At 38.8% G+C, this 20887-nt stretch overlaps 1 protein-coding gene across 4 annotated transcripts in view; it reads left to right on the top strand.

Annotated features, from left to right (window-relative positions):
• ZNF410 (zinc finger protein 410) overlaps nt 1–20887 on the top strand; it is a 39484-nt gene that overhangs the window by 9806 nt on the left and 8791 nt on the right. For all 4 annotated transcript variants that reach the window (XM_055436486.2, XM_055436485.2, XM_055436484.2 and 1 more), the window contains 7 exons: nt 3835–4020; nt 5551–5686; nt 9010–9228; nt 10719–10910; nt 14302–14452; nt 14935–15116; nt 19195–19284. In XM_055436486.2, coding sequence (XP_055292461.1) covers nt 3988–4020; nt 5551–5686; nt 9010–9228; nt 10719–10910; nt 14302–14452; nt 14935–15116; nt 19195–19284 — 1003 coding nt within the window. In that variant the 5' untranslated portion in view covers nt 3835–3987. The remainder of the gene's footprint in view (nt 1–3834; nt 4021–5550; nt 5687–9009; nt 9229–10718; nt 10911–14301; nt 14453–14934; nt 15117–19194; nt 19285–20887) is intronic.

The following is a 20887-nucleotide window of genomic DNA, read 5'->3' as shown; positions in this document are numbered from 1 at the left end:
ATACGTAAGTATGCTTCAGTTCAGTTCAGTCGCTCAGTCGTGTACGACTCTCTGCGACCCCGTGAATCACAGCACGCCAGGCCTCCCTGTCCATCACCAACTCCCGGAGTTCACTCAAACTCATGTCCATCGAGTCGGTGATGCCATCCAGCCATCTCATTCTCTGTCGTCCCCTTCTCCTCCTGCCCCCAATCCTTCCCAGCATCAGAGTCTTTTCCAGTGAGTCAACTCGTCGCATGAGGTGGCCAGAGTATTGGAATTTCAGCTTTAGCATCAGCCCTTCCAATGAACACCCAGGATTGATCTCCTTTAGAATGGACTGGTTGGATCTCCTTGCAGTCCAAGGGACTCTCAAGAGTCTTCTCCAGCACCACATTTCAAAAGCATCAATTCTTCGGCAATCAGCTTTCTTCACAGTCTAACTCTCAAATCCATACATGACCACAGGAAAAACCATAGCCTTGACTAGACGGACCTTTGTTGGCTAAGTAATGCCTCTGCTTTTTAATATGCTATCTAGGTTGGTCATAACTTTCCTTCCAAGGAGTAAGCATCTTTTAATTTCATGGCTGCAGTCAGCATCCGCAGTGATTTTGGAGCCCAAAATAATAAAGTCTGACCCTGTTTCCATTGTTTCCCCATCTATTTCCCATGAAGTAATAGGACCAGATGCCATGATCTTAGTTTTCTGAAAGTTGAGCTTTAAGCCAACTTTTTCACTCTCCTCTTTCACTTTCATCAAGAGGCTTTTTAGTTCCTCTTCACTTTCTGCCGTAAGGGTGGTGTCATCTGCATATCTGAGGTTATTGATATTTCTCCCGGCAATCTTGATTCCAGCTTGTGCTTCTTCCAGCCCAGTGTTCCCCAAAGAATAGCAAAGAGAGATAAGAAAGCCTTCCTCAGCGATCAGTGCAAAGAAATAGAGGAAAACAACAGAATAGGAAAGACAAGAGATCTCTTCAAGAAAATTAGAGATACCAAGGAACACTTCATGCAAAGATGGGCTTGATAAAGGACAGAAATGGTATGGACCTAACAGAAGCAGAAGATGGCAAGAATACAGAGAAGAACTGTACAAAAAGATCTTCATGACCAAGATAATCACGATGGTGTGATAACTGACCTAGAGCCAGACATCTTGGAATGTGAAGTCAGGTGGGCCTTAGGAGCATCACTATGAACAAAGCTAGTGGAGGTGATGGAATTCCAGTTGAGCTATTTCAAATCCTGAAAGATGATGCTGTGAAAGTGCTGCACTCAATATGCCAGCAAATTTGGAAAACTCAGCAGTGGCCACAGGACTGGAAAAGCTCAGTCTTCATTCCAATCCCAAAGAAAGGCAATGCCAAAGAATGCTCAAACTACCACACAATTGCACTCATCTCACACGCTAGTAAAGTCATGCTCAAAGTTCTCCAAGCCAGGCTTCAGCAATATGTGAACCATGAACTCCCAGATGTTCAAGCAGGTTTTAGAAAAGGCAGAGGCACCAGAGATCAAATTGCCAACATCCGCTGGATCATGGAGAAAGCAAGAGAGTTCCAGAAAAACATTTATTTCTGCTTCATTGACTATGCCAATGCCTTTGACTGTGTGCATCACAACAAACTGTGGAAAATTCTGAAAGAGATGGGAATACCAGACCACCTGACCTGCCTCTTGAGAACCCTGTATGCAGGTCAAGAAGCAACAGTTAGAACTGGACATGGAACAACAGACTGGTTCCAGATAGGAAAAGGAGTACGTCAAGGTTGTATATTGTCACCCTGAGAAAATATCTGAAGAGATAATGGCTGAAAACTTCCTAACAGGGGAAAGAAAGCAGTCACCTAAGTCCAGGAAGTGCAGAGAGTCTCATACAGGATTAACCCAAGGAGGAACATTCCAAGACACAGTAATCAAAATGACAGAAAGTATAGATAAACAAAATATTAAAATCAACAAGGGCTAAGCAACAAATAACATACAAGGGAACTCCCACAATGTTATCAGCTGACTTTTCAGTAGAAACTGCTGGTCAGAAGGGAGTGGCATGATACACATTAAGTGAATAAGAGGAAGAAACTGCAAACGAGAATCCTCTACCCAGCAAGGTTCTTGTTCAGATTTGATGGAGAAATCAAACTTTATAGGCAGGCAAAAGCTAAAGTGATTCATCACCACCAAACCAGTTTACACCAAACACTAAAGAAACTTCTCTAGGTGGAAAAGAAAGGACCACAACTAGAAAAAAAAAATTACGAAATATGAAAGCTCACTGGTAAAGGCAAACATCCAGTCATGGTAGGAAATCATCCACACACAAACTAGTAGGGAAGTTAAAAAAGTAATGAAATCATCTGTATCCACAATAAGCAGTTAAGGGACACACAAAGCAATTAGGTGTAAAATATGATATCAAAGCCAGTAATCGTGAGAGGAGGAGAGTAAAAATGCAGGATATCTAAAATGCATTTGAAATTAAGATATCAACAACTTAAAGCAGTCATGTGTGTGTGTGTGTGTATAGAGAGAGACTACTTTACCAAAGCCTCATGGTAGGGGCTTTCTTGGTGGTCAGGTGGTTGAGAATCTGCCTTCCAAAGCAGAGGGTGCAGGTTTGATTGCTGGTCCAAGAACTAAGATCCCACAAGCCGTGACAGCTAAACCACGAGCTGCAACTAGAGAAGGTTGTGCTCTGCAGTGAAGAGCTTGCACACTGCAGTAGAGACCCAGCACAGCCAAAAAGCAAAATGAAATGAAAACAAAACAAAAACAAACCTTGTGGTAATCACACACCAAAAATCTATAATAGATAAATACACACAAAAAATGAAGAAGAAATCCAAACACAACACTGAAGATAGTCATGAAGAAAGTAAGAATTTAAATTAAGTAGGGGAAACAGCTTCATTAGGGTCCCAAGAGTTCTGTTTTTTTTGGAAACACTGTTCAGATTTTGACCGTATAACTATCTTTTATACAAAATTGAGAAATTAAGAAAAATGTTACACCAGTCTACCACAACCCACCCAGTACAGTGACTATCATGGCTGTGTGAATTTCCTTTTACTTTTTCCTGTGTACTTTTTCCTGTGCATGTTATAACTGGTTTTAATGACAGCGAATGTATCATTTTGTATTTTGTTTTTGTAATTTAATATCATTAGCATTTTTTGTTGTTGCTTTGTTTTCATAACTATTTTTAAGTGACAGTGTCATACCATAATCAGCCATTACTTAAATGAATATATATGTGTATTTATATGTTGCTTATAGTGTTATTTATTATCACAGATGATAAGGTGAAATTCTTTGGACATATAGCTTTTTCCATACCTTAAGCCTTTGCTTATTTTTTATTTTATTTATTTATTTAAAAATTTATTTTATTGAAGTATAGTTGATTTACAATGTTATGTTTCTGCTGTAGAGCATAATGACTCGTGTATATATATGTATATATACACGTGTGTTCATATTTCTGTTGTGGTTTATTACAGGATATTGGATATAGTTTTGTGCTATACAGTAGGACCTTGTTGTTTATTCATTCTGTATATAATCGTTTGCATCTGCTAATCCCAATCCATTTCTCCCCTACCTACTTCCCACTTGGCAACCACAAGTCTGTTCTCTGTGTTCTTAGAATAGATTCTTAGTAGAAATTCTGCCTTGAAGTATGACTTTTTATAGGTTTTGATACATGTTGGTCTTGTTCTATTTTAAAACAAGTTTTTGGGGCTGAATTCTTTACTTGCTGTTGTGATTTGGGGGACTATAAAGTAACTTTATTTTTTTAGCTACATTTTCCTCCTGCTCTGAAGTCTCTTGCTCTCTTTTTTCCTTTTTTAGGCGGCATTGATTCCCCAGCCAGCACAGCGTCTTGCAGGGAAAGCTTTACAGCACTTCCTAGAGGAACATGAGCACAGCAGGAAGGCGTCACTGACTCTGAGTTACAATTTTAACCTGCCCCCTGAACAGCTGCAGAATTCGGAAGCTGAATCAATGTTATCAGATGAGTTAGAATCCAAACCAGAGGTGAGACCAGACCCCTGGTTTCTTTTTCTTTTGTTGGGCTGTGTTAGAGAGTTTGTTCTTAGTTCAAGAGTCAGCGAACTTTTTCTATAATGGGCGAGGTATTAAATATTTTAAGTTTTGTAGGTCATATGGTTTTGGTTGTAAATACTAGTTTGTTATTTTTCTATTACTAATTACTTTCTCAAAAATTTAAAACTTCAGTTCTTACCTTTTATGACTTTTTATATTTGTTAGTTTTGGGGCTTCCCTGGTGGTTCAGCTGTTAAAGAATCCGCTTGCAATGTGGGAGACCTGGGTTTGATCCCTGGGTTGGAAAGATCCCCTGGAGAAGGGGAAGTCTACCCATTCCAATATTCTGGTCTGGAGAATTCCATGGACTGTTTAGTCCGTTATTCTGGCGTGGAGAATTCCATGGCCTGTATAGTCCATGGGGTTGCAAAGAGTTGAACACGGCTGGGAGACTTTCACTTTCATACTTGTTATTTAAATAAGTATAAATTATTATACATTTAGATAATATAATGACATAATTTATTTTTATATGGCATATATATATATACATATGTAAATCTTTACTACCACAAACCATGTTAATTAATTTTGTTTTCAGTTCAGTCGCTCGGTCGTGTCTGACTCTTTGCGACCCCATGAATCACAGCACGTCAGGCCTCCCTGTCCACCACCAACTCCCAGAGTTCACTCACCCTCATGTCCATCGAGTAGGTGATGCCATCCAGCCATCTCATTCTCTGTTGTCCCCTTCTCCTTCTGCCCCCAATCCCTCCCAGCATCAGAGTCTTTTCCAGTGAGCCAGCTCTTTGCATGAGGTGGCCAAAGTATTGGAGCTTCAGCTTTAGCATCAGTCCTTCCAATGAACACCCAGGACTGTTATATTGATTATATAATTGTATATATCAATAAGTTTTCTTTTTAAATGTGATTAAGGGATTTAAACACTTTTTAATCATTTTTCTCATTCTAATTTTTTTTTATTCTAATTTTAGAACATTTGTGTTGTTTAGTAGAAAGATAGCTAAATTTGGAATCATGTTACCTGAGTATGAAGACTGACACTGCTCCTAACGAGTGATGTGACCTTGGACTAGTGACTTAGTGTTTTCATCTTGATTTCTTACCTTTAAAATACATGTTTAATTTTACTGAGTTCAGTGAGGATTAAAAGAGTCAATACACAGAAAAGTGCTTTATAAGGTATATTATAATCATACACATTGTTGCAGTTGAATTTGTAATAACCACCATTTATAACTATAATTACTTTTATCATTTCTTTGTTTTGTGGAAGGCTATTACTTTCCATATCATTCAATTTTTGTCTAGAATAGAACATTTATTAAAAATAACAATATTTTTTAGTTAATCTGGTTTTGCTATGAATAAGGCAGATAATAGTGAGCAGTCAAGACTTAATTATCAATACATAGTCTCCTTTTGGTAAATTCAGAAGTTTAGATATATTTCTGACAACCTGTATTATTTGTTGTCTCCACCTCCCCCTGTCCCCTCCAGCTCCTGGTACAGTTTGTTCAGAATACGTCCATCCCCCTGGGACAGGGGTTAGTAGAATCAGAAGCTAAAGACATAACTTGCTTGTCCCTACTTCCAGTGACTGAAGCCTCAGAATGCAGTCGACTAATGTTACCAGGTAAAAATTAGTGTCATCAAAGATAAGATAAACAAGACTTAAAAGAACTTAGCCTTCTCTGTGGTTCTGGTGGAATGGGATAACTGACTTTATAACTGACTGGTAGAAACAGTAAAAATTAGAAGAGTCATGGTGAAAGGCAACCACGGGAGTCATAAGTGCACTGGTAGTTTATTTGTTTAATTTTTTGGCTGTGCAGTGCAGCCTGTGGTATCTTAGTTCCCCAACCAGGAACTGAACCTGGGTCCTCAGCATTGAGAACATGGTGTCCTAACCACTGGACTGTCAATTCCCTGCAACGGTAGTTTAAGTCATAAGAACAGATATGAACACCCATAGAGTGAGAGTGAGAAGAAAAGGAGGCCAAGGCAGAACTGCATGGGACTTAAGGTACCTGTTCAAGGTACAGGGTGAGGCAGGAGAGCCTGTGAAGGAGGGGATAACGAGAGGCTAGAGCAATAGGAGGAATACTGGCATGAAGTGCAGGCTTGGAACCCAAGGGAATGGTCAAGTTGACAAATGCTTCTAAGAGGCTAGGGATACAGGGACCATCCCAATGAGATAGGCTTCCCTCATAGCTCTGTCGGTAAAGAATCTACCTGTAGTACCGAAGACCCGGGTTTAATTCCTGGGTGGGGAAGATCCCCTGGAGAAGGAAATGGCAACCCACTCCAGTATTCTTACCTGGAGAATTCCATGGACAGAGGAGCCTGGCAGGCTACAGTCCATGGAATCACAAGAGTCGGACTAAACCACCACCAGTGCCATAGGATCGGTGAAGTCATTATTGCCCTAGGCAGGACATGTTCCTTGGAGAGGGAATGGAAAGCCAGGCTGTAGCAGGTTGAGATATCACTGCAAGGGTGGGTCTAGTTGAGGAAGTATACTTTCTAAAGTTCGTCTTGCTGTGGGAAGGAAAAAGAGAAGGACACGGAGTAGATTAAAGAGGTAAATTTTTTTAGGATTTGAAGTACTAGAGGGTGGTTTTGTGTTAAGGGGAAAGAACCCATTAGAGAAGCTGTGAACAGAAAGAGTGGGTAATTGGTAAGGAGGCTCCAGGAGAGGTAGGAGGAAGTAGTAGAATGCTGAGCATGAGTAGTGAAATTAGCTTTGTATGAGAAGGAGATCCCATCACTTGACTACCAGCAATTTAAGTATTATTTTTGGATGCAATGAATTCTTTATTTTCTGGAAATTGAAATATTTAAAATTTGGAATATTAATGTTAAATCAGGGAAGGGTCATCTGTTGTGACAACTCATTTGTTGTAAAATCTTTTGGTTACTATCCTCTAGCGGTGTTCTTTTCTCTTTGATTTTTTTTTTTCTCTCTGATTTTTGAAATGACTTAAGGGCAGATATATTCAACCAGTTTGATTTAAAGTGTTTCTACCTGGCTCCTATCTTTCCCACATCTTCTGTCTCTCAACTCCCATTTTTCTACTGGTATGTTGGTAGTCTTTCCAAATCCTTGTGGATTTTCAGTATGTGAAAATTTCCATGTGCTAATAAGTGTCGATCTTCATTAGGCTTTTCCCCCTAAATTTTCTCTCCTAATTTTAATTTATTGAATAAATATTTTTTAACAATAATGAAGTGAAAACAGAAACAAGAGCATCCATATTCCTTTCTACATTACCTTCTTTTAGTTTTAACTTTAATTTAAAATATTTTAGACAGCCAGATATAGATAATAGTAAAGGAAAACCCAAGTACTCACCTCCCAGCTCATGAAACATATTATTAGAAACACAAACATATTTGTACATACCTCACTAACCTCATTCCCCTCCCTCCTAAATATATGTGGATATATAACCTACATATTTTTAGTTAGGATATGTGCTAGACCCAAAAAAGCACAAAACTATATATGGATATACATTTTGAAGAGTTATTAAGGAAGGAGATAGCCACCACCCAGTCAAGAAGGAGAACATTGCCAGCTTTCAGGCCTTCCATGGGTTTCTCCTTGATAAAGAAAACCTCTGTTCTTCCATATGTCACCACTGTCCTCAATTTTTTAACAATTAATTCTTTGTTTTCTAAGTCCTAGAGAAGGGAAAGGCTACCCATTCCAGTATTCTGGCCTAGAGAATCCCATGGACTGTATAGTCTGTCGGGTCACAAAGAGTTGGACACAACTGAGCGACTTTCACTTCACTTCACTTTTAAGTTTAATCCCCCAAGTCTCATTCCAGAAAATAAAGAATTCATTGCATCCCAAAATAATGCTTTCCTTGCTAATAGTCAAGTGGACTTTAAATGAGTGGAATCATATGAGTGTATCTTGTTGTACCTTTCTTCTTTTACTCTATATTTGTGAGATTCATCCTGTGTATAGCTGTCGCTTGTTTGTTTTCATTGCTGTATACTGTTCTATGAGTGTACCACAACTTCTTGATCCATGCCACTGTTGATGAATATGTAGTTATTTTCCAGCATCATATTATGGCAAACAGTGCTGCTATGAACTGTATTTAAGAACAGGCTTTTTGTGTGTGTGTGGTAAAATATATATAGAATAAAACTTAACATTTAACCAATTCACTGGCATTAAGTTCATTTACTTTGCTGTGCAACTTCATTAGGCTTTAGAATGGCAGTGCTGTGCCTAGGCTTCTACTATATTCCTATAATCTTATCGGTTACCTCCTTCAGAAAGAGAAAAATGTAACCTGCATTCTATGAAGATGAATGAAACCCCTGAAAACATTGGATGCTTTAGCGCAGTAGTGTAATTCCTCATTATGTTGCAATTAGAATCTTTGGAAATTCATCCCCTCCCCTAGAATAGAGCTCTGGAAGCAGGTCTTCTGAATTATTTCTTTACATCTGGTATAAGTCAGAACCCTAATGAGACATGTTGGTGATTCTGTACAGTTTCAGTTGTGTTGCAGGCTGCGATTTTTCCCTTAGTGACTCACCAGACCTCGCATCCATGTTATAAAAATTAAAGAGTGGCATCTTTTCCCAAGAAAAACAGTTTAAAATTTAAATCCTATTCTTGAGTTAATATTTTCTTTGCTTCAAAAGGACAAAGGTCTTTAATGTCCAAATGTGGATGGTTTTTTATTAGTTACTGCCAATCGCCAGAGGAGTCTGCCCCTCACGTTCTGATTGATGTCCTTTAGAGCTTTAGCTGCCTTTCACACTCTGTTCTTTTCTGAGCAGATTTTATATTCATAAAATGAAAATGCTATCTGCTCCTGTAAGGGTGTTAATTTCTAAGTGATGTTACAAGGGTGTTAGGTACTGTGTATCAAATGGTGAACTCCTTGGAGATAGCTACTACATAAAGCTGTGGTATTTTCCCTTTACTAGATGATACTCCAAATCATACGAACTCCTCCAAGGAGGTTCCTTCCTCGGCTGTGTTGAGAAGCCTTCAGGTGAATGTGGGTCCAGACGGAGAAGAGACGAGGGCTCAGACTGTACAGAAGTCTCCAGAGTTTTTGTCCACTCCAGAGTCCCCTAGCTTGTTGCAAGATCTACAGCCAAGTGATAGCACTTCCTTTATTCTTCTTAATCTAACAAGAGCAGGTATTCTTTATTTTTTTCTGACCTCTACTCATGCTTAAGAAAAAATCTTGGAGGCGGGGCGGGAGGGTGGGGAGGAATAATTAACTTAGTCATACTTAAAATGGAAAGAAGCTATTATTTTATTATTTTGGAGAATTGGTATAGTTTGGTGATCAATTGAACATATAGAGGGAAAAGGCAGACTCTAAGATGACTTAACATTTTCTTCTTTGGGGGAGTTAAGTGGTGTGTTTGGCTAGATGGTGCACACAGGAAGAACAGGATGTGGGGAGAATGCTTTGTGCCTGTTGATGTTGAGATTGCACAGGAACACTTAGGAGGAGGGTTAGAAACAGGAATCCAGAGTTCTAGAAAGGGGTGGTGTGAAACAAGTAGTTTTTAGTGCTTACCAGCATTTGGGAGGTATGTGAAACAATGAGCATGAATTCTTTGATTCAGGAGTAGTCTGGAGCGTAAACAGAAACGAGGGCACATCCGGGACCCTGAAAAAAGTTTTAAGGGCGTGATAGAAGAATGGGAAGGAGCCGGTAGAGAGGGATCAAGAAAACTGGATGAGAATGATGTGGGGGAAACCACATTTAATATCTTTTTTTCTGTAAGTCATACCAAATAACTACAAATTGGGCCGGTGAGTTGAGGACTGGGAAGTGTATGTCTGGTGAACTTAGCAAGAGTAGTTGTTACTGAGGTGGGAGAGATGGAGCCTAGAGTTAAACGAGGTGGGGAGTGGACAGCAGGTGAGGAAGTAGATACACAAGTTAGAAGTTAAGAAACTTCAAGAAACATGACTTTGAAGGAATAGGTGAGAGGGTGATATTTAGAGTCATACTTGAGATTTTCTATAAAAAAGAAAAATGTGGGAGAGGCTTGAGCTAAGACAGATTGAAAGGCTGAAAGGGGAGCTGTAAGGTGGCCACTAAGGAGGAATGGCGGAGAAGGCAATGGCACCCCACTCCAGTACTCTTGCCTGGAAAATCCCATGGATGGAGGAGCCTGGTAGGCTGCAGTCCATGGGGTCGCTAAGAGTCGGACACGACTGAGCGACTTCACTTTCACGCATTGGAGAAAGAAATGGCAACCCACTCTAGTGTTCTTGCCTTGAGAATCCCAGGGACGGGGGAGCCTGGTGGGCTGCCGTCTATGGGGTCGCACAGAGTCGGACACGACTGAAGTGACTTAGCAGCAGCAGCAAGGAGGAATGGGTTGAAGGTGGAGAGGAGATAACTAAAAGATAGGATTGGATCCTAGAGGTAAGGGTTAGCCGGGTTGCTGGGAAACATACTTTGCCTCTGAAACAGGAGGAGGTAAGATAAAGACTAGTCTCTCAGCTGGGAGTAGAGTTGATAACCTAATCTTGCATGAGAACAGAAGCTTGAGGTGAGACGTGAAAGTCTGGATTAGCTGATTCAGGACATGGAGAGTTTCTGAGCCAGGTCAATCAAAGGGATTACTGGATGGCTAACTTGCATATATCCTCTTGTTTCTTCCAGGTCTGGGCTCTTCAGCCGAACACTTGGTATTTGTACAAGATGAGGCTGAGGATTCAGGGAATGATTTCCTCTCCAGTGAGAGCACAGACAGTAGCATTCCCTGGTTCCTCCGGGTTCAGGAGTTGGCCCATGACAGTTTGATTGCTGCTACTCGGGCACAGCTGGCAAAGAATGCAAAAACCAACAGCAATGGTGAGACCCCTGTGTTACTTTCCTTTCCAGTATTCAGAGATTTTGGTAGAGAGTGGCTATCTTTTGAGTTGCATATAATCCAGATTACTTTATTGATGAGAGAAGAAGCCTAGAAATGTGTAAATTGCTTATCTTATTTTCTATAAAATAACTCAGCCATGCCAGGTTCATATGCAGAATCAACTAACAGTTGTCAGCTTTAAATAATATTACCGAAGCCTTTTTAACAGAAAAAAATTTTTCACAGATCTTGGTGTTATCTTTAGTTGATTTTGTACTGTTCTTTATACTTAGAGATTTTATACCATTATGAAATCAAATGGCTTTATCAATAGAAATAAAACTATAAAACATTAAAATGAAATTAATATTAAATCATTGTGGCAGATGGCAGTGTTTCACTGAAACTAAATTGTTGCTCATGGCAGTTTAGCAGTTATCATCTACCACAGTGCTGCTTTTGCGGGGCAGGCAGGGCAAGGAGGGTGGAACCAGTTCATCAGAAGACCTCTGAATATCCAAATAGGGTATAGTGTGGTTTTTCTTGAGTTCAGCATGCCTGTACTATTTACTCTGGGCCACTTTTTCTCTATCTAGTAATTTTTCAAAGTGTGGTCGCTAGGTCATCTGCATCACCAGTGATTTAGAAATGCACGTTATCAGGTCTCATCTTACTGAATCAGAAACATTTTTAGTTTTTAGTAAGCCCTCATTATAGTTAACAATGCATGTTAAAGCTTGAGGACCATGGCTCTATTCAAGCCACTCCTAAACCACTGCAGAACCTTTGCCATAATATTTCTTATATTAGATCTGCCTCTGTCTTTTCTCATTAACCTGTGACAATTAAGGTAATATAACAGATGGTTGAGGTAAGGTACATACTGTCTTTACCACAAACATACGATCACTTTCATCTAAGTTGAAATACAGAAATATTTTAGTTTTGTATGTGGTGCTGTGTATCAGGAGTCAGCAAAGGGCCAAATAACCACCTGTTTTATAAAGTTTTATAAATAAAGTTTTATTGGAACACAGGCATGCCCGTTAGTTACAGATTGTCTATGGCTGCTACTATGGCAAAGTTGAGTAGCTGTGACAGAGACCATATGGCCTCAAAGCCCATAATATCTTCTGTCTGGCCCTTTACAGAAAAAGTTTACTGATTCCTGCTCTGTACAATACTACTTTCACTGAAAATTTTATCCCAAATGCAAAGACCTTACCCACATAACTGTAGAGTCTTTGAAGTGTTTACAGTGTTCTTCAATATGTACAATATAAGGGGTATTGAACTTCTTTGTCTCTCTTGCTCTTTTGTTTGGGGTAGTGTGCAAAACCAGGTCATAAGACAGTTCTTCAAACAGTGCTTTGTTTTCAAAAACAAAGTAGTTTAGAGAGCACTTCTTTGGGAAATTTTTTAATGACTTAAATACAAGGCAACTCACTCTTTTCTGAAGGATTTTTTCCCCCTATTTTATGATTATATATATGCAAAATTGAATGCACAAAGCCCTAACTGTCACTGGTTTAAATCTCTGGATTAGCATGGGTTTTTACAGACCTTTTGTTAGAAATTAATTAGCTAGAGTTCTGGAGTTATTGGAAAATTTTCTTTATGGTATATGCACTTGTGTGCTGTCTGAAATTTACCCATGTTTGGATTAAGCAAACAAAAAAACTGTGGGACAGTATTAAAAAGGAACAAGTTAATTAATATTAACTAGCAAAAGTCATCTTGGGTTCTGCTTCAACCTGGGAGCAATTAGTTCTACAGTTAGTATTTGGTGAAGTGCAGCAAGGAAAATGTAAGATGGGAAGAAAATGAGATTAATAATAGATGGGAAAGATACTGCCTTTGATCAACTGTCAGTTTCCAGGAAGTATGGTAGATATAACATATTATCCTACTCTTGGGTTTTGACAGGGGAAATTTGGAAATATGAATCTTATTCCTAAGGTATTTGTAATGGAAAAATAAACTCCATATTTTTATAACAGAATTAAGTGGTTGTGAATATATTTCTCTAATGATGTCTAAAATCAATGCGGACACTGACTGCAGCCACAAAATAAAAGATGCTTGTTCCTTGAAAGTTATGACAAATCTAGACAGTGTATTAAAAAGCAGAGACATCACTTTCCTGACAGAGGTCCATATCGTCAAAGCTATGGTTTTTCCAGTAGAAGACTGGAGCACTGAAGAACTGATGCTTTTGAACTGTGATGCTGGAGAAGACTCTTGAGAGTCCCTTGGATAGCAAAGAAATCAAACCAGTCAATCCTAAAGGAAATCAACCCTGAATATTCATTGGAAGGACTGGTGCTAAAGCTGAAGCTCCAGTACTTCAGCCACCTGATGCAAAGCGTCGACTCATTGGAAAAGACCCTGATGCTGGGAAAGATTGAGGGCAAGAGGAAGGGGCGACAGAGGATGAGTTGGTTGGTTGGCATCACCGACTCAATGAACATGAGTTTGAGCAAACTCAGGGAGATAGTAAAGGAGAGGGAAGCCTGGCATGCTGTAGTTCATGGGGTCACAAAAAGTTGGACACGACTTAGCAACTGAACAACGACAACAAGTGGTTGTGAATATTTTTCTCTGTTGATGTCCAACTGTGTATTGAAGAAAATGAGAGAAAGGATGCACCACCTGCTAATCTTGAATTTATTTAAAGATTTAGTTAACTAATTTCATTTAAATTTAAGGAAGTCACTGAAGTGTATGTTCCTCTCCTCGCTGCTTTTTATTCTACTGAACAAAAAACTTGATCAGGTACTATCTCTAACTTTTAAAAATATGATTAGAAAGTTTAAAATGCACTGAGTTTTTGCATTCTTAAATATTTCTTAACTGAGGAGGAGTGGTACAGGTAATGAGAAGGTGGTTCTTATTCTCTAGAGTGACAAAAACAGCCAACGTGACTTCAGGAGATAGAAATCTTAGACTGGTTGTCTACAAAAGAAATTACTACTATAAGTCCATGATTAAGCCAGACTGACTGCTCCTTCTTAAAATACAAGTTTTGATTACTTGGAGCATCAGGTGATCTTCTGTAGGACTCCACTTTTGGTGTTGCCATACCTGCTTTCTCACCAATGTGTAATGCAAAATAGGTTGAATGCAGCTTTTTTTTTAATTAAACTATTTTGGATATTTCTTACATTTGTCAAAGAGGCCTAGTATCGTGGCATTTGGTAGTTCTGTGGAGTAAGTAAGGAGATGGGGATGCAGAGCACAATCACTTTCTGTTAAGTGATTATGCAAAGATCACTGGGGAAGGTGACGGTAGATATGTGATTAATGATCACTAGCAGTGGTTTTATTGTTTGAACCAAAGTATCTGAGCAGACTCCTTCCCTGGATTACAAATATGTAACTCTGTTACAGGAGAAAATGTCCACCTTGGTTCTGGTGATGGGCAACCCAAAGATTCTGGGCCCCTTCCTCAAATGGAGAAGAAGCTCAAGTGTACAGTTGAAGGCTGTGACCGGACATTTGTGTGGCCAGCTCACTTTAAGTACCACCTCAAAACTCATCGGTGAGCAAACCCGAAATTCCATATTTGGAACTCAAGAATTTTGGTGTTTCTGAAGGAACTTGACAGAAATCCCCCCACTTGACAGATTAAAGGAAAACAGGGGCTCCAGCTCACTTGTGGTTAAGATGTCTTTTGTTCTTTAATAGAGACATTTGCATTGTCTCATTTACCTTGTTCTTGACAAATATTTAATAAGATATTTGTCACCTAAATGTCTTACAGCAGGAGTTCTCAAAATCTCATCGTAAAATATAATTTCTTGGAGAACTTAATAATACATAAACTTAAACTCTACTCTGAACTTATGAAATCAATATTTTCAAGAAGTAGGGCATCTGTAGTTTTTAACAAACTTAAAGTGATTCTCATACATTCAGATTTGGGATTTACTATATTTTGAGAGTCAATAGGAGCTTTGACTTGTTCTCTCTAGCAAAGAGCATTTTCAGGCTTTGCTGATTATGTGATTTTTTTTCCTCCAGAAACGACCGCTCCTTTATCTGCCCTGCAGCAGGTTGTGGGAAAAGCTTCTATGTACTACAGAGGCTGAAGGTGCATATGAGGACCCACAATGGGGAGAAGCCCTTTGTGTGCCCTGAGTCCAACTGTGGTAAGCAGTTCACTACAGCTGGAAACCTGAAGAACCACCTGCGCATCCACACAGGTGTGTGCAACCTCAGCACTCCCGCAGGCCATCTGCTGCTTGGCTCAGTGCTTGCTGACTCTCCTTAGTAGATGAAGATTGGGGCTGTTGCTAGAATTCTGAAGATGAAATTTCTTTTTTTCAGATGCCTCAGGGCACCTCTTCGTGAGAATGAACAGTTTGATTTCTGCCTCTAGTAGCCTTAAACAGAAAGGGGATATAAGGCCTTCTCTAATAACAATGATTTGATGAGATATGGACAGAAGTGAGTCTTTCCAGATATCCTTAAACATTACACAGTTTTAATTTTATTCATTAACATTTACTGAGTTACACAAACTACACAGATCCTATTTTAGGCACTAACTGGGGTAAGGTGAGGGGAAGTACAAAAGCTAAGATTAATCCCTGATTTTGAGTTAACTTTTTTGTTAGAGCCTCACAGCCTGAGAAACAGAATGGAGAAGGGCCTTGTTCTGGGGCAAACAGCATGTTAATATCAAAGGAGCAGAATAAAGATACCCTGACTTCTCAATCTAAAAGTTTAAGGGTGACTTTCCAAACCCTTGACCAAGCTGTGCTAACTCTCTTGCCACAGCTTAATCATTAAACCTAAACTACTACCATAGAATGTGTAACTATTCTTCCCACTTTCTTGCTATCTTCTCTTTGTCTTCCTTGTTTATTCTTGCATTGCTAAAATGACAGCAGGTACAAATAAATGGCATTTAGAAAGTGAAAGCCAAGGTGAAGCCACATATGTTCTGGGGATTTCCTCTAGATTGTCATTACCACTGGGATATGTTTTAGGAAAGAATAGTTCTGTTCTCAGCTCGTTCTTGAAAGGATAAACTATTCTTGCTCCAAGAAAGCAGTTTGAATAAAACAACAAGAAAAGCATCTAGCTGAATAGCTAAGGAAAGTAGAATTCACTATGCCTTATTAAATTCAGTAACCTCTTTATCCTTGTGCCTCTCATCTTTGTAGCATTTGATAAAACTGAACATCATTTATTCAGAGTGTGACCTGATTTTCTCTCTTCATTCTGACTCTTGTTAGCTCTCCCTTGTTAATCCAGTTGTGGACCAGTTTCAGAATTTTGAGTTTCTCCCAATCATTTCTTCCTGGATGCCTCACAGATCTGATTCTCAATAATTAGCATAGTAATAAAAATTAGGATTTATTGAGACAATTTAATATATACCAAGCACATACACATTGTCTTATTTAATTTTCAGTGTACCTTCATGCTTTAGATATTGTGTTTATTGATGGAGAAACAGAAGGATAGAGAGTTAAGGAACTTGTCCAACATTATGCAACTTGGAAATGGTAGAGCTGGGATTTGAATTCTGGTATGACCCCAGAGCTCTTCCAAGTATTTTATTTTTAAGTGCTGACAACTCATTTTATCTCAGATGTCAGAATTGACCTCAACTCTTTTTTAGTAGTAACGATAGTAATTAAAGCTGCCAGTTTTAGTGGTTTAACATGAAGACTGCTGTGTACCAGGCACTATGCTTAATATATTTAACTTGTATCATTTCGTTGAATCCTCAAAGTAATCTTTTGAGGTTGTATTATGTTAATTTTATAGATTTTAAAAAAACTCATTCTCAGAGATTTTAAATATTTTCCCCATACTGATAAGTGGTCATGGCAAGACTGGGACTCAGGATTAACTGGCTCATGCTCTTTAACCATTCTACAGCAATGTCTCTTGAACCTCCAGTCTTTATCTCAGCAAAATCACCATCCTCTCAGTTTCTGAACAGGAGGGCCATCTTACCTAAGCCAGCTTGATGAAGAGATTTGTGCCACTAGATTCTGGTGAATCGTTTTTGAAATCCTCTTTTTCTTAGGTTCTTGAGTTCATCTTGTTAAACATCTAACCTTATTTGTTAACTGGAATTTTCTGTTTTCCTGATATTCTATCATATATATGAGTATATTTTTTATTCATTTGGCAACTTTTGGAGTGCATAGCATTCTGAGGTTAGTGTGAGTATACAGATACGCTTTCCAGAAAGTTACAGACCACTGGGAAATCATAAACCTTAAACTGTGTGGTACAGTCTGAAAGAACAGTGCAGTCTAGAGCTGTGCTCCTCCTTCCGTCAGGGCCCAGCTCCTGTCTTGTCACCATGCCAGCCTTACTTGCTGAGTTTCCATGTTTCTCCTTTACTCTCTCACACTGTCACACTCATAACATTTCTGATACTGGATGCATTTTCCTAAACCAAGGAGTCCTCTGCAACACCAGCTGGGTGTCTACAACTGAACAACTGAATTCTGACACTATCTGAAGATAGCGTCAGATCCCACATGCTCAGCCTCACAAGACTGCCCCTTACTTCAGATGTCAGTTTCAACCTCAGTCTGACTTGGCTACCAGTTGGAGGTTCCCATGACAACCTCCTCCCCCACTTTGGATTTGATTATTTGCTAGAGCAGCTCACAGAAATCAGGGAAACATGTTACCAGTTTATTAAGTAATAAAGGATATGATAAAAGATACAGATGAGTAGCCAGATAAAGAGATGCATAAGGGTGAAATCCAGAAGAGTCCCAAGCACAGGAGCTTCTGTCTCTGTGGAGTTGGGGTGTACCACTTTCTTGGCACATAGACCTGTTCACCAGCCCAGAGGCTCTCTGAACCCTGTACTTTTGGGATTTTTATGGAGGTTTCATCATGTAGGCATGATTCATCATTAACCCATTTCCAGGCTGTCTCTCCTCTCTGAAAACAGGGTGGAGCTGAAATTCCCAAGCGTCTAATCTGGTGACTAGCTCCCATCCAGGAGCCCACCAAGAGTCATCTCATTAGAACAAAATACATTCCTATCATCTAGGAAATTCAAGGGGGTTGGGAACTCTGTCAGGAATCATGATCAGAGATCAAATATTAGAACAGCAGATTATCCTAGTGCTGTTATCACTGAAAAAATTACAAGGGGTTTAGGAGCTCTGCGTTAGGAGCTGGGATCCAAGTCTAAATGTTAGAACAAAAAGTTCTCCTAGCACCGCTGTGTACAAGTATTTTAAGAGCTTTATGTCAGGAACCAGGGGCAAAGACCAATATATATTACTTATTTCACACTTGGCATTTTCTGAACTTGCTTTGGGCACTCTGAGTTTCAAGGCTGTGTTCATACTAGTTCTTGTGCCTGAAATTTCCTTTCATCCTTGTCACTTTTTAAGAGCAACTTAAATTCTGCTTTTTAAAAAAATTTAACCACAATAGGAATTTCTTCCCTTTATAAATACATGTAAGCAGTTTTTTATAAAGGAATTTATATTAAAGTTATTTATGAATACATTTATTTTGTCACTAGGTTGTGACCCTTGGGAAATATGGAATGCATCTCTTATTTTTTTTATTTTTTATTTTGAAATATTTATAGATTCATGAAGAGTCACAAAAAAAGTACAAAGAATTCTATTTGTGCTTCACCCAGCTTCTGCCCAAAGTGACATGTAGCCATAGTACAGTATCAGAGCCAGAAAGTCAATAGTACCGTCTGTCTTCAATTTTCACTATGCATCTTTCATTTTTAAAATAACAATAATGTAGAAAATGAGAATTACAGAAAAGCACAAAGAAGAAAATAAACCATAATACCACTATCATGATATAACTACTGTTAACACATTGTAACAGATTTCTGTATATCTCTGACTAGACAATTGTTTTTATAAGATGGGATTATGTAATACCTATTTTATAAGCTTCAAAAATATGTGTTCTTAATCTTAAAACTGAATCTTGAAGAACTGATGTAAGGTAAAAATTCTGAGAGCATATATACTGTTTTCTTGATTTCCTCAGAAGGGATGGGATAATGTAAGAAGGTGGCTCAGTGCAGCTGGGGCTCAGCCCTTGAGGAGGGAGAAGGAGGTATTACGTTCAGAGGCAGCCACTCTAAAGAAAATGGGGGTGGTGGGGTGGAGCTGTGTACCAGAAGATCACTGAGAGTTGATATATATAACGTGAGTTCAATAAATCAAAGTGATTGAAAACAGGAAAAGATTGGTGGGAAAAGAGAATAAAAGTCATTTCATCAAAAGACTGAGTCTTTATCTCATTTTCTGTCTCTAGGAGAGAAGCCTTTCCTTTGTGAAGCCCAAGGATGTGGCCGTTCCTTTGCTGAGTATTCTAGTCTTCGAAAACATTTGGTGGTTCACTCAGGTACCATTCATAGATTTCAGGGAAGATGGAGAGCCAAAAGGGTAAAAGGTTAGGGTAGTAGTATAAAGAAATCTAAAGAGAAACAGATGCCTTGCTTTCCTCCCTTTCTTGACAGAATCAGAAATCAAGGTCCTTGATGCTTACTTACATCAAAGGATCATATAATCAAGGGGAAAAGAACCTAATTATTATTTTCAGCTGAGCTATTGAACTGCGTTCTCTTTCTCTGAGGAAATCAATAAATTTACTTGGCAGTACGCTGGGCACTTCTACATTACCTCAGATATGGTACATGGAGTTATTCAGAGACTTGCCAAGGCAGAAGTGAACTCGAAGTAGAATGAGATTCTAGAATGGAATCAGGAACTTGTTCAAATGGCTAGCCATGGAAAGCAAAGGGAAGCCAGAATGGGAGAAATGGAGAGAAGGGACTGGAAGTTATTTGTCATGAAGACAACAAAGCAGTTAAATGGGAGCAAGGGAGTTGGAGAGGTATAATAAGTCAGGGATGTGAATTTCAGAGCTGAGATCCTAGGTGTAGAGCAGGGTTTTAATATGACAAATTCTAAGCAGAGGTAGCAAACTAATAGTGGGTTAGATGTAGACTTCCAGGTGTGTTTTGTTTGGCTTGTAGAGTGTTTTCATTTTAGTGTTCTTTATTTTGTTATGTAAAATTTTGTTAAACTTACATAAAAATAGAGAAAAATACTTTTTTACGTAACAATAATGCCATTACCGTAATCTATCAAAATTAACAGTAACACCTTGGTTTTATCTCAGACTCAGTCCATGTTTAATTTTTTTCCAATTGTCTCAAAAACGTCTTTTAAAGTGGATTTGTTTAAATCAGGACCCCAAAATGGTCCAGTTGTTGCACTTGACTAGTGTAGATCTATCTATACTTTCTGATTTTCACGTTCTAGATTTACTGCACAACAGAGTCAGTCAGGTCCTATAGCTCATCTCATGTTCTGGATGCGTTGGTTAACCTCATTTTGTGTCATTTAACTTGTTCCCCTGTATTTCCTAAAAGGTTCAAAGGTTTTGGCAAGGATATGTTATGTGTGGTTTTATGTGTTTCATTTTGCATCACCTCAGGAGGCACACAGAGCTTGGTTGTCACAATTGATCAGTTGGTTCAGGTGGTTAACACGTTAATCCCCTCATTGTAACATTCCCTTGCATCCTTTTGACTTAATGATTTCATCTTTGAATGATGCCTAAATTCGTTACTTCATCAGGGTTATAAAATGTTAATTTTTCTAATTTTGTTATTCACATTTGTTAGCTGGAATTAGTCTGTATAATAGATCTCTATTGACTAGGATTATTTGGTAATTTGCCCATGAAAGGATAAATATGTTTTCTTTTAGCTGAGCTTTCAGAATAAGAAGTTGGTGCCCTGGTTGCTTCTAGTAGTGTTATTTTCACTGCTTTCTCTCTCTTGCTAGCATCCTTTTGAATTCATGTGTTTCTGTATGTTCGCTATATTCAGTCTGTTATAGTTATTTTTAAAAATTAATTAATTTGGCTGCACTGCATCTTAGCATGCAGTCTTCGATCTTCACTGCAGTATGTGGGATCTTTAGTTGTTGTGTGTGAA

This window comes from Moschus berezovskii, chromosome 9 (genome assembly GCF_049115385.1).
Source record: "Moschus berezovskii isolate FMDL1 chromosome 9, NW_MosBer_1.0, whole genome shotgun sequence".
Taxonomy (NCBI): Eukaryota; Metazoa; Chordata; class Mammalia; order Artiodactyla; family Moschidae; genus Moschus; species Moschus berezovskii.
The sequence above is the reverse complement of the archived record's forward strand: the minus strand, read 5'-3'. Positions and strand labels throughout refer to the sequence as shown.